Genomic DNA, 14,978 nt, shown 5'->3' with positions numbered 1-14,978 from the left:
AATTTTAATTTTAATTAACATAAAACATACAATATAACAGTTATTAATATTACAATTTTTATTATGAAAAATGTTTAATTTGCTTTTATTTTTTAGTTGTACTATTTTAAATGTGCATAATTATGATTATAATGATATGAAACTAATATTTCATTTTAGCATAAAAACAAAGTAATATTACAAAAATAATGAATCAAAGAAAAATTAAAATCATTGCAACATTTTGCTTTATAAAAGATTAAAATGAGCTTGCAAGCGCGCACAGTTGCTCGAAGCCAGGTGCCACCTCGTGACGTCATCTTGCAGTTCCGGAAAGTGACGGCAGATGGCGACATCGGCGCGCTGCACAAGTGACGCATGCTTTGTGCATTAATGAGACAGCACAACCAGGTGCTTTTAAAAAAAAAAAGGACGAGGTGCTTTTACAAATGACTGGATCGATACTTTTTCAACGTAAACGAATGGAGGACATAAAAGCAATAAGCTTACACAAAATTAATGACATTTCCTCCCTCAGACACGTGTAAATACGTGAAAACAACTTGAACATTACTTGAATGCTTCTTGTGTTTTTGAGGCTCCCTCGTTATTTGAAAACACCCTTTCCCTGAATATGGACTTTGGTCTGCACACACTTTGTCGTAAATGGGACAAGAAAATGAAGGATAACCTGAACAAGTGACAAACTTCACACGGCGCCCGGAAACGAATAAATGGTGAGTAGGCGTGTTCGGATACGATAGTGTTTTTTTAAATACGCCATGTTGTTCTCCTTTTTAAGATGCTGTCCTTAAATTACTACACAAACCTTTTGTGGTGTGTGACTGACAATTTCTATTGTAAAATGGCTTCTAGTGGTCTACGAATTCTGCCTAGCAACATGTGGCAAATATGAGGAGAGACCAGAAAAAAAGATAAATAAAATAGTCAAAAACATTTGTCAGATTTTACAAGGTTCTTAAAATGCTAGCAACCAATACGTGCCAGTTCCCCATGGCAGACAAGTGACCAACTATTGCAGACCTGAACTAAAATAACTTGTTGTGTTTGGGTTAGCAGTCAGATATTTCCCAAAAGCTTTATTTTTTTTGTTGGACTTTCCTTAAAAAAAAAAATAAATAAATCTAATTTAATCTGGTGGAATATGTGATTGATGACTGATATAATTTTAAGTGTCGTTTAAAAATACATGTTTTTGCTTTTTAAAATTTGCCATAAAAGCAGTAATAGCAAAAAACAGTTGGGTCATGCTAAATCTTAAATTAGTCTTGAGAGGAAAATTATCCAACGATCGTAGATGGATTGTAATTTTGATCACAATTTCTAAAAATAGGTCCGTTGAGGTTTTTAGCGTTGTATGGCGGTCTGCATCTGGCCCACTTGCTGTAGGTTGCCCACCCCTGGTGCAAACGCTACTGGAGACCAGCAGTCTATGCCAAAAGGGATCAGCGGTGAGTTAGAACAGCGCCTGAGCTGAGCCCATGGTAGTCGTCATCGCCCGATCGCAAGCCTCAGAGGTCACCGCGCACGAACTTCCTGCTTTAAATCAGCCCGAGAGCCACTCGCCGTGCTATCGTATTACATGCGGCGCGCCGCCGCAGCACATCACCGCGCCACCGCCGGACGTTGGAGGCCTCAGCATCAAATGGCGGAGGCTTTGGTGGTTTTTCCTAAAATATGGGTTGCCGGGAGACGTGGAGCCGCAGGAGGAGGGACGGAATGACACGCTTGCTTTCCACTTGTGGGAGATGATTACGCCGGACTTTTCTCAAGACTTCAAACTATGGAGGGATGCTTACAAACTTGGACTAAAGTCAAAGCAGACCTTTTGACGGACTTGTGTTGTCTGTATTTCACGATCTATGTGTGTGTGTGGGGGGGGGGGGGGACCCCAAAACGAAATATTATGAATTTTTTTATTGTGTATATAAAGTCTACACCCCCTTGATCAAATCAAAAGTAATTAAGACTTTTCCTACCTGTAACAACACAATTGAAATTTTTCTTGTATTCTTATTGAGAGGGGAAGCAAAAATATACAACTGAGATAACGGGGTTGCACAAGTGTGCACACCCTGTAATTGGTGGGAATGTGGCTGTATTCAGAATGAACCAATCGGCAGCACACACTTTGAACCATCTAAAGTACCTCTGGATAACCCAGTGCTTCTCAAATAGTGAGGCGGGCCCCCGGGTGCGGTGCGATGCTGAGGGGGACGGTGCATGTGACCCTGGGCAACATGCTTTTTTTCCTGCCATGCTACAATAAAGTGTAATTGCTCATTCACTCCAGTAGTTGGCATTGGCGCTGACACTGACTGACAGTTTCCTTATGTTTGTAAGCTTGAAATATCGGTTCGGTCCTCTTTCTACCCTCCTTCAATCCTCATCAAAGACGCAGGAAAGGTTCAACCCATAAAGAATTAGAAGAAGAATTCGAAATCCCTTTATTGTCATTGTACTCAAGTGTGCAACGAGATTTGAAAGATTTGACGTCTGCAACATTTCCCCAGTGAGTACGTCAAGGAAGATAAAAGCTCAAAGCAACAGCGAGGGAAACTTTCCAAAACATTACCTCCAGCCCGGTGTTGCACGTCACTTTGGGTGGCTCGTCGTTGACAGGCCTGACAGTCACGCCGACGGTGACGGGAAGGCTGCGGCGGTCGATCTCATAAGCCGAGGCGGAGATGGTGAAGCTGTCCTTGGTGCTCTCGGTGCTGTCGTGCACGTAGTAGATGTGTCCGAGTTTTATCTGCGGCAGGCAGAAAAGGATTGTCACGTTTCGCAGGGCTCGCAAACAAAAACCCTGACAGCTACACGCCGCACTAAATTGTTTCCATTCCCTGAGTCATTTCAAAGTAATGCTTTCAAATTCGGACGGTATGGTGAGTTTGTGGCTAACATGGTTGCTTCACAGGTCTGACTTTGCTTGTGCACACCATGTTGGTGGGTATCTTCGGGCAGTGGGCGGGGCACACCCTGAACTGGTTGCCAGCAAATCGCAGGGCACACAGAGACGAACAACCATTTTCGCTCCAGCACCCCCATGTGGGGAGAGGCGCTACAGATAATGGATAGATGATCTAAACTGTCAAATGTCGATGGGACTCACATACCAAAAGTGTACGGAATAGGACGCGTAAGGTAACGTTAGGGAGAGCATGCACTTTCATAGTCAGAGCTATTATTTGCTGTGCTGCACAGAGACAGAAAGTAATAATCGGCTCGTAATGTCTGGCCGCAAAAGGGACGTGTAACGTCGTCTCTGTGGGATGGGACCTAAACACAAAGGAATCAGTCATTCGCTGTCAAGTGAGCCGCCACGGAAAGCGCCACCTGCGTCAGGGTCCACTCCGTCGCCTCCATGCATACAAAAGAAGCAAGCGCCACATCTCTTGCGCGCTTCTTGTCGCTTGGCCTTGAAGTCCTGTTCGACTGGAGCCATTTTGACACTTCCGACAGTGATTTGGCAGCCCGCTCGCCACAGACGACAGTTGTACATTTATCTCGATAAAAGCCGGTAAAGTGCTCCGACGAGAGGAAACGCTTCGGGGAGCGGGAAGTGCCAAATGGATCCCACATGACGGGTTGCTTCTAGAATAACAAGCTAGGTCATTAGCGGCGGGGCACAGTCATGAAAGTCAAGCAAGTTTGCTTGTTCCATTGTTACTGTGCGTTCATATTTACCGTACAGGATAGTTACTTTTATTTTGAGTTGATTTACATTTTATAAACATGATCTTATTCGGACAAATGGCGCATGCTTCTGGTGTTCTGAAATCTGCCTGGCAACACAAGCTAGCTCAATTCTGATTGGATAAAAACTCTCACCTAAAAATACAACTCTCGGGAATAATAAAAGTTTCCTTGTTTACGGTAACGTCATTCCTCCCCTGATTGGCTCTCCATCCTCCATAAAGTTTTACTCATGTATGCTAGTTAAGAATCGAAATGTGGACAACTGATGTTCCACTTTGGCGATTCCTCTGTAATTAATCACTCGGGTGTTGGAAGAAACCACTTGGTGTGCTGGGGGTAAGGGCCCTTTCTGTTGCCAGTTCACAAATTAAGAACCATAGACTTTGATGCATTTGTCCATCAAAACACCTCTGAGATAATCGCGCATCACATGGCTACACAAACTCTTCATAATGTCCTCATAACGCGTTGCACACCCAAAAGGAATCACTGATTTAAGTGAAGGTCGATCGGAGGAGAAAAACAATATTAGCAGAGACGGCTTTCCTGCTGTGAGCTGCCTCGTCTGATTTATTTCACCTGTTGGCGGAGGGTCATCCATACGAGTCATTTTGTAATACTTTTGACTCGTATAACCTCTACGAACCCCATTTGAGAACATGATCACACACGCACACACACACACTTCTACCTGCCGGTGTCCCAGAGAGAAGTTTGGATCTGTTCAACTTGTGGAAAATAGTCAAAAATTACAGTTGGCTCCAGAGGCTCAATGTGGTGTTCATTTGCGAGTGTGGCCGTTAAAGTGAGGAGTGCACGCATAAAACATTTCCGTCTTTCAGTCGTGGCAGATTATATCGATGGCCAGGCAGGCCTCCCGTCCGTGGAGTTTTTTCGTTTTGAGATTTCGGAGAGCGGTTTGCATGGGTCTGGCAGCAACAAATATGGGTGGTTTGTGGGAACTCTCTCGTAGGAATGCGCACCGCCGGTTTCTTTTGGCCGCAGGCGCTCGAAAACCAGTGTCAGTTTTTCCAGAAGCGAAGCGATGCGAGAGAGCGACGAGAAAGATGTAGGCCAGGGTTGGATGTGGGAGCGGCGAGGATATGTGTCTGACGAGCTAAACGATGTGGTAACATCTCCCCCCCCCCCCCCCTTTGCTCATTTGTTTTTAATATTTTCCTAAAAGTGGCGGGAGACACAACACAACAAGCGTTTGTGTTCACTGATAACCGGAGAAAGTTCCATGACGGTGACGCCTCACGGACAAACGCGCTAGAATACTCCACAACAACATGAATGAGATGTTCTGACCCACTTCACTCCCGTCCTTCGAACGCACTTATCGTTGCAAATCGATCATGTGACTTTCGTGCCGTACCTCTTCCCATGTGAAATAAGTCAGCTCATCTCCGTCCTGGAAACGGATCTCGCCGTGCTTCGGCGGCTCTTCCACGACAAATTCGATGTTGAAGGATTTGTAGAAGGGATGTGAGATGTTGATGACTTGGTCGTCGATGACTCTGCTGAAACCTTCCTTCACGGTAAAATTGAAGGGCTGAACTGGGATGATTCGAGGGACGATGTTGACGGCGATGCGCAGGTCCTCCACGGTGGTAAAACCATTGCTGACCTCCACGGTAAAGGTATCAACACCCTGTGAAGACATGGAAACACAAGTACGTCAAAAAAACAAAACAAAAAAACCCACAAAACATCAGATGACAGGGATTAAAGAACACACCTGGACGGATGCAGACACGTAGAGGATGCGTCCGTGATCAATGTCCTCTTGCGTAAACGAGTGAATGTAGTCGAGGATCGGCGAGTCCGTGCCATCCGTGCCGTTTGTCAGCTTGACCACGTGACCGAGGCGAGGCGGTTCTTTGATGGTGAACACCATTTCTGTCGGCAGAATGTCGGCTTGCTCCACCTAAGCAAATGGCAAAATGTACCGGAAGGTTCAATCGTCTGCAGGGAGATCGGCTACAGCTTGACAAAAGTCAAAGAAACAGAAACGTGTTCCTGGTCCAAATGTTGAATTATTTACCGGGTTTTCCTGACGATAAGATGCTACTTTTTTTCCTCGATTTTGGAACTATGCGGCTAATACAACGGTGCAGCTTTTCTGTGGATTCTTCTTTCACCGGTAGGGGGTGCTCTATTGTTCAGAAAATACGCTAAACAAGTCTCGATTTATTTATTTATGCATTTATTTATTTATGTATTTATTATTATTTTAAATTTATTTATTTTTTAAATTTTTTATTTCTATTTTATTTATGTATTTATTGATTTAATTTTTTAAAATGTATTTTTATATTATTTTCGAAAACACGCTGCTTCAGCTTGTATACCGGTGCGCTTTATAGTCCGGAAAATATGGTACTTGGCTGTTGTGCTCAAATTGTGGCTGGGTGGTAATTCAGGGGCGAAAAAAAAGCACATTCAACTTCATTAACACATGTGAGAAATTGGGCCACGGGTGTAGGCCGTGTCATGTCACACATTTACACGCAGACAGATTTATGGTCAGCCGACTTGGAGAAGATTTTAATCAGCTCCCTGGAGCCTCAAGCCTGTTTAGCAGTCACCGCTCCCTGTCACTATATTTCACATGGCGCTACTTTGCATTTCATAGCGTTGTAGGAAACATATTAGATGCAATTCCACAAGCCAAGTCAATATTTTACCTCTGGAAAGACCATACGATCAAGGCGGAGAGCTTGAACATATTGAAGAAGTATGCGTTGCTGTTTTTTTTTTTTTATTATTTAGATGAATTTCATCCCCATTCTGGACAGTGGATATTTTAATGCACTTTGAATTGAAGTATTTTGCGTTCAAAATGGCTCTTCATTAGTCTAAAAGTCAAGCTACGAACTGTAAAATGGGAATGTGTTTAGACTTGACGGATGATTTGAATCCCATTAACTGCTTTCCAGATGAGCTGCAAGCGGGTCCTTCTTACAAATTACGGTGGGCTTCAGGAAGCTCCCCACGGGATCCGCAATGCTCTGTTTTCCTCACTTAATAGACTGCAATTTAGTACATAAACTAGATTAAAAGCGGCGTCTGCGCCGTCACATTTAGTGCAGCTTTCGTGTGGCCGCGATGTAGATTCCAGACAAGGCATTTCTACGGTGAGCGCTTTGATAAAAGCGGCCGGAATCCCATCAAATAAACGTACACATCCCATAAGGTGAAGATAATTCTGTCACACACTCGTCTGACTTCAACACAATGTCAAAAATTGAAACTAAAGCATCATTTTCCCTCAACACATTTTTACAAGGATGTTAAGAATTACCTTGACAAAATCAGAGTTGATGACGGTGTGCTCGCCCTCGTAGGAAACGATGACCACATTGGTAATCACTTCAGGCTCTGTGAGGAAACCTTGTTTGAATATTTTAATCCTGAATGTGCCCTCCTCAGAATTCTCTCTTGCTTGGACCGTGAAGCCGAAGGCATCCTTGGACCTCAGGCTCTCGTAATTATGTTCGTAGGAAACGACACCCTTTTTCAGATCCTCCTGGCTGAATTCTTGCGCCTCAATGCCGCTTACAATAATCCTGCCGTCGCTGGGGGGTGACGTCACCCGAAACTTGATCTCACGCTCATCCCTGATGTCCATGTTGGACTCGGCGCTCAGCAATGTGGTGTCGAGGGTCTTGGTGCTTCCATGATCAATGACGATGATTGTATTGTTCACCACTCTCAGGTAGGGTTCACCCGCTTGAATCTGCAGCAGAGCGGTTGTCTTGTGAAAGCCATCCGACACTTGCAGTGGGAAACGTTCCTGATCCGCTCCTTGATGAATAAATAGAACGTTTTTGTCTCGCAGGTCGGCTTGGGTGAAACGGAAAAGGGACTGTGAGGGATTCTGTGCAGCGACAATGTTGCCAGAAAGGATACCCTCACGAGCATAGACAATCTGGGAATCGTTGAAACCCAAGTCATCGTCCTTGAACTGGATATCGTCGGTTGTGAGCAGGCGTTGTCCATGGCGGACAACGTTGAAAACTTTATCCACAACCTGCTGGGGTGCATGTTCGTTTTTGCTTTGGATAGATATTCTAAAAATGTCACGTATGGTCTCCTGGACGCCAAACCTGTCTGCTCCCTGATCGAATACTGTGAAGTGGAATTCATCCTGAGCTGTCCTGGAACCATCGTGCTGATATACGAGTCTGTCAAGTTGGAGGTCTTCATTACTAAACACTCGAATGGCTCCCTCGAATCGAGCCTGCCCTGGTGGGGAGTCCCTTATGAGTCGTCCATGCTTTGGTTCTTCATTGATCTGATACATAAAATCTGAAGATCCGCTCGATTCCACCCACAAGTGTTTTTTGTTTAAAACCTGCTCTCCTCCGTGCTGGACAATTAGCACCTCATTGGTCAAAATGGGGGCATCAGAATCAGCGAGAATGCTGATTGGAAACGTGTATAAAGGAGAGTACTGATCCTCGGCAAAGACTCTGAACTGGAATTGATCGGTTGTGTCAACAGTTCTTCGCACCAGAACTCTGTAGCTGATATAATTGTCCATAATGTCTCTCTGAGTGAAGGTGTCGCCTTTATTCAACTCTGTGTCCAGTATCTGGAGACTACCCAGTGTTGGGGGCTTGATAAGAACGTACTTGACATTATCCGGGTCTGGGTTCCTCCCTTTCACTTCAGCTTGAAGTTCAGTGGCTCCGATGATTAACTCTTCATCGGCCTGCATCTCCATTGGCACAAGGGTCGAGAGTTTTACAGGCGAAGTCATGATCTTAACTAAAAATGTGTTATTCTTGAGGGAGAACGTTCCCAGGTGCGTGTCAAATTGAATCTGTTCAACAACAACATCTTCTTGGTCGCTGGAATCTGTGCTGAAGTACCGAAGGTAGTTTTGATCCAGATCAGACTGATGGAACTCTGTGATTGTCTTTAACATCCCATCACTCGTCATGATCTTCAGTTCCCCATACCTGAGCGGTTGTGTGACGTTATAAATGACATCGCCATGGCGAGGGTGAGTGAGGACTGCCAAATTATGAACGCCGATAGAAGCGTTGCTGCCTTGCGCCAAGAGAAGTCCAGTGTTGGTAACAACGGTCATATGTGGCTGAATCAAAGCCAACTTGAAATTTGCAGAGTGCCTGACAGATTGGCCGTGAGATAGTTCCAGGCTAATTGTGTTAGCTTTGCCCCCTTTGTGCACATAATAGATATTCCCATCCTTTAGATCCTTGCAAGTAAACTCTGTGATTCTTCGTTCTGGTTCCTGACTTTTCTCAAGATAACCAGTTTCAGCGGAAAGTTCCGACGTCACCGTTACCACCAAGTTGCCACAGCGGGGGTCTGAATCTGTGATTTGGATAAGAGCAGGGCTCAAGCGAGTCCTGCCGTTTTCTGTGATGGCGATCTCGCCTCCACTCAGTTGCGGAACGTCTTTGACAGGGACGATTTCAACCGGTAGCACATAACTTTGAGGTGTTTTAAGGCATTCTGGGAGGTAACCATTACTGCTGGCCACCACTTCTAGGTGAATCCGATCCGCGTGTCTTTCATGTCCATCATGCATGTACTTGATTTTCTGGTTGACGACATCCAGAAGTGTGAATTTTTGTGTGCGTTTTGTGTTGATATTCATGTCGAGCAGTCCGTACCACGGGTCGGTCTTGAGAGAAAAGATGATCTGGGACTGACGCATGTCGGCAGCACTAAGGTCAAAGGTCGGGCGCAGGTGGTCAATGTCAAGAAATGCCTCTCCGCCTTCCGGCACATGCAATGGCGTTACATCGAGGAGCTTGGTCACATTTTTGAATATCGCTGGCATGTCATCTGTTGGGTAGCAATGTGATTCTGTAGTTTCAATATCAACGTACTGAGTACGAGGCGGTGGCGACGTTGTTGTCGCGTCGATGTCATAATAACTGGAATAGTCGTAGTCCTCGCCTTCACATTTGACATGAACATCTTTGGTCACCAGTGCGTCCTGTAAGCTTCTATCCTTCTGATTGACTTTGATCTCTCCGAAGCAGCCGATAAACGACTCGGCGGTCATCTCCTCTTCTGCACGATTTAACGAGTCACTCGCGCGAAATACATCCTTCATTTTCGCCTGAATGCCTCCTAAATATAAATTTCCCACCAAGTCCAGTTTTTGAGTCGAATCAAGCGGAAGCGAGACGATCTGGCTGTCTATGTTCATTTCAAATGAATCCTGACTGACCTGGACCCGAACTCGATGCCACTGATCATCATCCAGCTGCACCTCATTGTTCTCAATCACCTCCATACCCTTGCCGTAGTCCAACACGCCTTTAAGGTAGCCTTTCACAATACCAATAGCGATAAAGTCCGTCTCTCTCCCTGGGTGAAAGGCAAGAAGGGCATCCTCGATGGTAGTTTTCATAAGGAATTCCAAAACTCTCGGAGCTCCGCTCGCTCCGCTCCAAGTGGGAAAGGAGACAAAAGAATCTGGAGTGCTGAAACTGGTCGCCTCTCCGTCACCTGCTTCAAACTCACTGCTGCACGATTCCTTTGTGTCGTGACATTGTTTAAAGAGTGTGCCTAGAATGTCAAATTCATGGGACTCGAATTTAACGTTGGTCATGCAGCCACGGAAAGGCGGGATGGCATTGCTAAGGTAGGGCGTGTCAAGCTCTCCGGTTCCTCCCAGCCAAATGCCCTGGTCAATGTTCAGTTCCTCCCCATCATCGCCAGCGGGGACGTGTGTGGAGAAGAGCTCATCGATTGTCATGGTGAGCTTGGCGTCCTGCAGTGTGAGGGAAACTTTGTGCTCCACGAGGTTGTTCAGCTGGAGACCTTCCGATGATGTCAGGATCACCTCGCCTGCGCCCATGTTCATCCGAGCCTGCGGAAATATGACAACATTTCTGTCAGTGATTATTATTTAATATGGTCTTTTGCCTGGCGTGAGCCTGACGGACTGATTGTTCAGCAAATTTACGTTTAAAATCGGTCTAAAATGGCAATAGTCCGGCTTTATTCTTGCCTTTTGGTACGCTCCAATCAGGGTTGGCCGCAACGCAACATGTTTTTCCAACTCCCAGCATTTTTTTGGCTCAGTTTTTATGCCGGACGCTCTTTTGGATGCAACTTTTTAATACACTAACAATAGAAATCTGCATCAGCCAGGATCCGAACCTTCGCTAGCCGCGTGACGAGCTGCAACCTGTCACGTGACACAACCAGTGCACAGCAGTCATGCTCCCGTTTGTTTACTGCTTCCGAAAAGCTCAAGTTGCATTTCTACCACCTCCAAGTCATCCGCTCACCTGTATTTTCCCATTTAGGAGCTCAATGAACAGGTAATCCTCCATTCCAGCAGCCAGGAGAAGTAGGCCACTTCTGCGGCTCGTCTTCATTTGCAGCGTCACGTGGAAAGTGGAGACATCTTGGAAGCTTTGGATACTGCAGAAGCTGTCCCCAAAATAGGATTCTGTGTGAAGATAAAAAAAAAAAAAAAGTTACTTTTGATCTAAAACTGCAAAAGTGGACCCATGTCAAGGCCGAAGGCATTCTCCTAATTCTGTTTTAATCCAGTCAAAGCACATGACAGCATTGAAATGAGACCAAAATTTTATTAGATATTCCAGTGTGACTACTGTTTACGGTCTTGCATCCTGCTCCGGAGAGACTACTTTAGTCTGGTAAGGAGTTAGTCAGTCGTAACCCCTTCTGAGGACATAGTGAACATCCTTGATATGTTCTCAATGGTATGCAAATTCAGCATTCAGCTGCTCTCAGAGGGCGCTCGGCAAATGCAGGAAGCCGTGGAGAAAGTAAATTATTTCCTGTTGCAAAGCCGAGTTGACGCTGGATCTATGCCAAAGACAACCATTAGCGCAACCTGGGTTTCCCCGGAACTTTTTCAAGATATATCGGCGGTGGTGTTGGTGTTGGTGGTGGTGGTGGTGGTGGTGGGGGGGGGGCTCTCCACAAGCCAAGTGACAGCTCCCGATTCAGAATCTCATACTTGAAGATGATTTTGTAAATAAGTTGTCTCCGTTAAGGACTTTCCCATGAGTCTATTCGCTTCAAATCAACAAATTGGTGGGCATGCTGCCATGGGGTGCATTCTGACCATAGCTGAAGAAACACTCTCAGCCATGATTTGGCGATAACACAGAAGTGGAACGAGACCAGACGTTCAACGGTCACATTATATAATTAAGCTAACGTGGAAGAAAATGATTCAGGACATCAATGTGCAACAGCTACCACCAAAATGTGTCGTCGTACGTTACGTCTTGCCAGAGATGACAAATACTTAATGTACTTAAGTATTTTTTTTCTGGAACTTTATACTTTTTTTTTTTTCATCAGGCTACCCTTTACTTTTACCAGTTTAATTTCAAAACATGTTTCTGTGCTTTTTACTCAGCACATTTTGAGAACAAGGTAGCGTATTTTCTGGACTATAAGATGCTACTTTTTTCCTCGATTTTGAACCATGCGGCTGAATTATTATTATTATTATTATTATAATTATTTATTTATTTATTTATTTTTGGTGAATTTTTCTTTCACCGGTAGAGGGCGCTCTATAGTTCAGAAAATACGCAAAATAAATCTTAATTTTATTATTTTTTTCCCCCTTGGGTCTGTTCTGTTTTAATTAGCAAAGTTGTTGCCATGTTAAAAGGCACTGTTTTAACAATCTGTTTATGTACCTTTATGTGCATTCACTGTACAAAATGCAGTAAACAACAATTTTTTTTCCAGCATTGAAAACTGCATCTTATAGCCTGGTGCGGCTGGTATATCGTTTTTTTTTTTGTTTTTTTTTGCTTATATAAAGGTGCGCTTTATAGTCCGGAAATTACAGTAGTTAATTTAGTTTTCAATTCAGGACAACAATTAATGTAATAAAATAGACCAAGAAGAAAAACTTGTGGTAACTGGTCACAGGCTGCTCGAAGTGCAGAAATGTTCAGTCCTGTTCCTCAAGGGCCGCTGTCCCACTCGTTTTCCATCCGTCCCTGCTGCAACATCCCTGATTCAAATATTTAGATTGTTTGCAGAAGCTGGATAACGATCCTGATCCTTTGAATCAGGTGTTGCAGCAGGGGACGGATGGAAAATGGGTAGGACAGCGGCTCTCGAGGAACAGGATTGAACACCCTAGTCTTACTGGTTAGCTTCACAGTCAAGTGCTTTTGCGTTTTAAATATCCTCCGCCTAGTTCTCTGGATACTCTGGTTCTAAAGCCTCCCACACTCCGAATATTGATGGTAGATGAATCCAGAACAAAATAGTTGGTTCCAATTTGCTGGGCAGGCTGCTTGAAAGCGGTGAATGATCCTGTTCAAGTGCAGAAAGGCTGCATTCATACACAAATACAAAAAAAGCTGTACTTGTGATTTTTGCTACTTCCCACATAGGTGCCGACGACAAACGACCGATGCTTGCTTTTGTCCTTTTAGGTTCTCGTTCTTCGAGGGATCCCCGATCAACCGAGCAAACCTAAACCAGGACAATCCGTTCCGTTTTCTGTCAGAGAGGACGGAAGCAAAAGCCTGCGTCGTCAAGCCCATGCTTGGTAGATTTGACTAAGAGGCATCTGGTTGCGCTTCCAAGGCGGCGTTGAGCGGACTCGGCAAGGAGCCAAACGTACACAGTGAGTCGTTCCGTTCGTTGTTGCACAGAAGCGAGTTGGAGCAACCAAGGAAAATGAACGTTGCTGCCTCCCTAAATTGAATATCCGAGGCAACTCTTTTAGACGCTTCCACATGTTGACTTGCGGCGCCATCGACGGTTTATTGAGTAAACACATAAAATGAAACTCGATTGGACGGTTGAGATCATTGCTGGCGATTACAGAGTTCTCTTGCGTTTAGCATGTACAGTTTTCGGCTTCTTGAAATTCTCTCCGTGTCACTTTTCCCCTGCCTTACCTTTGTTGGGGGATATTCATCTGAAATTTGCTCCCAAGTGAATGACTCGTGAAATGAAAGACTATTAAGATATAACGGTTTGGACCTAGTGAGTCTCAGTCACTTTTTTGCATTTCGCAGCAAATATTCGTCAACGAGTTGACACAGCTGGTCACAAATTGTGTTCATTCGATTGCAGTGGCAGGCCGTCAAGGCCTTCACGGCCTTCTTTGCTGGCCTAAGATAACCAAGAAATCATGATCATATTCTTGTCTTTTGATATCCTAGTGTTGAATTTTTAGGTTAATTTTTATCAGAATCAGAAATCCCTTTTTTGTCATTGTACAGTGTGCAACGAGATCCAATCAGAATTCAGCTAGCTGGTGTTGCCAGGCAGATTTCATAATACTAGCAGCACGCGCTATTCGTCCGAGGCCTTCATTTCGCATTTCGTCGGCATTTCGCGCTGCGGCTCTACTTTGCGACACGTACCTCGACCTGGAATTCATTAGTCCCCTCCTGCTAAGATGAGTAAAGCTCAGCGTAGAAAGAGCTGCATTCAGGAGAAGCGCGTTCCCCAACGCTATCTGTATAAATGACTCGCCTTGTTTCACTCTCAGGCCTTCTGGAAGTGATTTTCACGTCACTGCATGCAAGGAGTCGTGTCTAGCGGCTAAAAGGAAACACGAAAGCTCCTTTTCTTTTGCGGTATCACATCAAGCGGTTGTCGAGCTCTACCGACTCGAGTTTTTGAGTTGACGGGATCATGCTGGGAATATGATGCTGTCCTTTCACAAAACGAGAGATTCAAGCCACCCCGGCACAAAGTTTAACCGCAGGCTCATTTGCTCTCCGAAGCACTTCACAGGGCTAAATTGTGGGTCAAGTAGGACGCTGGTCTCAGGCCAGTACAGATGGCGTTAATTTGATGCACTCAGAGGAAACAGAGGCTTCCTCTCTGCTTTTACGTATTACCAAATGAATGGCCCTTGTTGTTTTCCTTTCCCTCTCCCACTTTTTGGTCTCTCGACACGTCCGGAAAAGTAAGAGGAACTGAGGGACCACATTAGTCGGAAGACATTCAGTTGACTTGACTTTGCAAGACCAGATTCCGACTTGCTGTTGGCATTAACCCAGTGCTTCTGAAATAGTGGGGCGGGCCCCCCTGAGGGAGGGGGGGGGCGTTGTGTGAACTTGGTGAACATGCTTTTTAACTGCAATAAAGTGTAATTGCACCTCCACTCCAGTAGTTGGCAGTGGCGCTCTCCTTGCCCTATTGTGCGCAGCGAGTATTAACTCCACAGTGAAGTTTTGTTCTGCAACGAAAATGCTATTATTTAGAGTTGCGGCGGAGAGTGGATGGTGGTGGTGGGGGGGGGCGAATAGTTATCT

At 44.9% G+C, this 14,978-nt stretch overlaps 1 protein-coding gene and 1 long non-coding RNA gene across 4 annotated transcripts in view; one reads left to right on the top strand and one right to left on the bottom strand.

Annotated features, from left to right (window-relative positions):
* Positions 1 to 14,978, bottom strand: part of cspg4 (chondroitin sulfate proteoglycan 4) — a 55,592-nt gene that overhangs the window by 7,944 nt on the left and 32,670 nt on the right. Inside the window, exons 2-6 of the mRNA XM_088298746.1 lie at positions 10,986 to 11,149; positions 7,007 to 10,561; positions 5,441 to 5,629; positions 5,078 to 5,353; positions 2,576 to 2,752 (exon numbers count right to left, since the gene is read on the bottom strand). Of these exons, the coding sequence (XP_088154872.1) occupies positions 2,576 to 2,752; positions 5,078 to 5,353; positions 5,441 to 5,629; positions 7,007 to 10,561; positions 10,986 to 11,149 (4,361 nt within the window). The remainder of the gene's footprint in view (positions 1 to 2,575; positions 2,753 to 5,077; positions 5,354 to 5,440; positions 5,630 to 7,006; positions 10,562 to 10,985; positions 11,150 to 14,978) is intronic.
* The window catches only part of LOC148334437 (uncharacterized), a 66,726-nt gene continuing 52,074 nt past the window's right edge, over positions 327 to 14,978 (top strand). For all 3 annotated transcript variants that reach the window (XR_015844094.1, XR_015844092.1, XR_015844093.1), the window contains exons 1-2: positions 327 to 716; positions 13,137 to 13,330. This is a non-coding gene — a long non-coding RNA (uncharacterized LOC148334437). The remainder of the gene's footprint in view (positions 717 to 13,136; positions 13,331 to 14,978) is intronic.

This window comes from Idiotropiscis lumnitzeri, chromosome 6 (genome assembly GCF_059441095.1).
Source record: "Idiotropiscis lumnitzeri isolate Australia: NSW breed Sydney's pygmy pipehorse chromosome 6, RoL_Ilum_1.0, whole genome shotgun sequence".
NCBI classification, from domain to species: domain Eukaryota; kingdom Metazoa; phylum Chordata; class Actinopteri; order Syngnathiformes; family Syngnathidae; genus Idiotropiscis; species Idiotropiscis lumnitzeri.
This window is presented reverse-complemented; position numbering and strand designations above follow the sequence as displayed.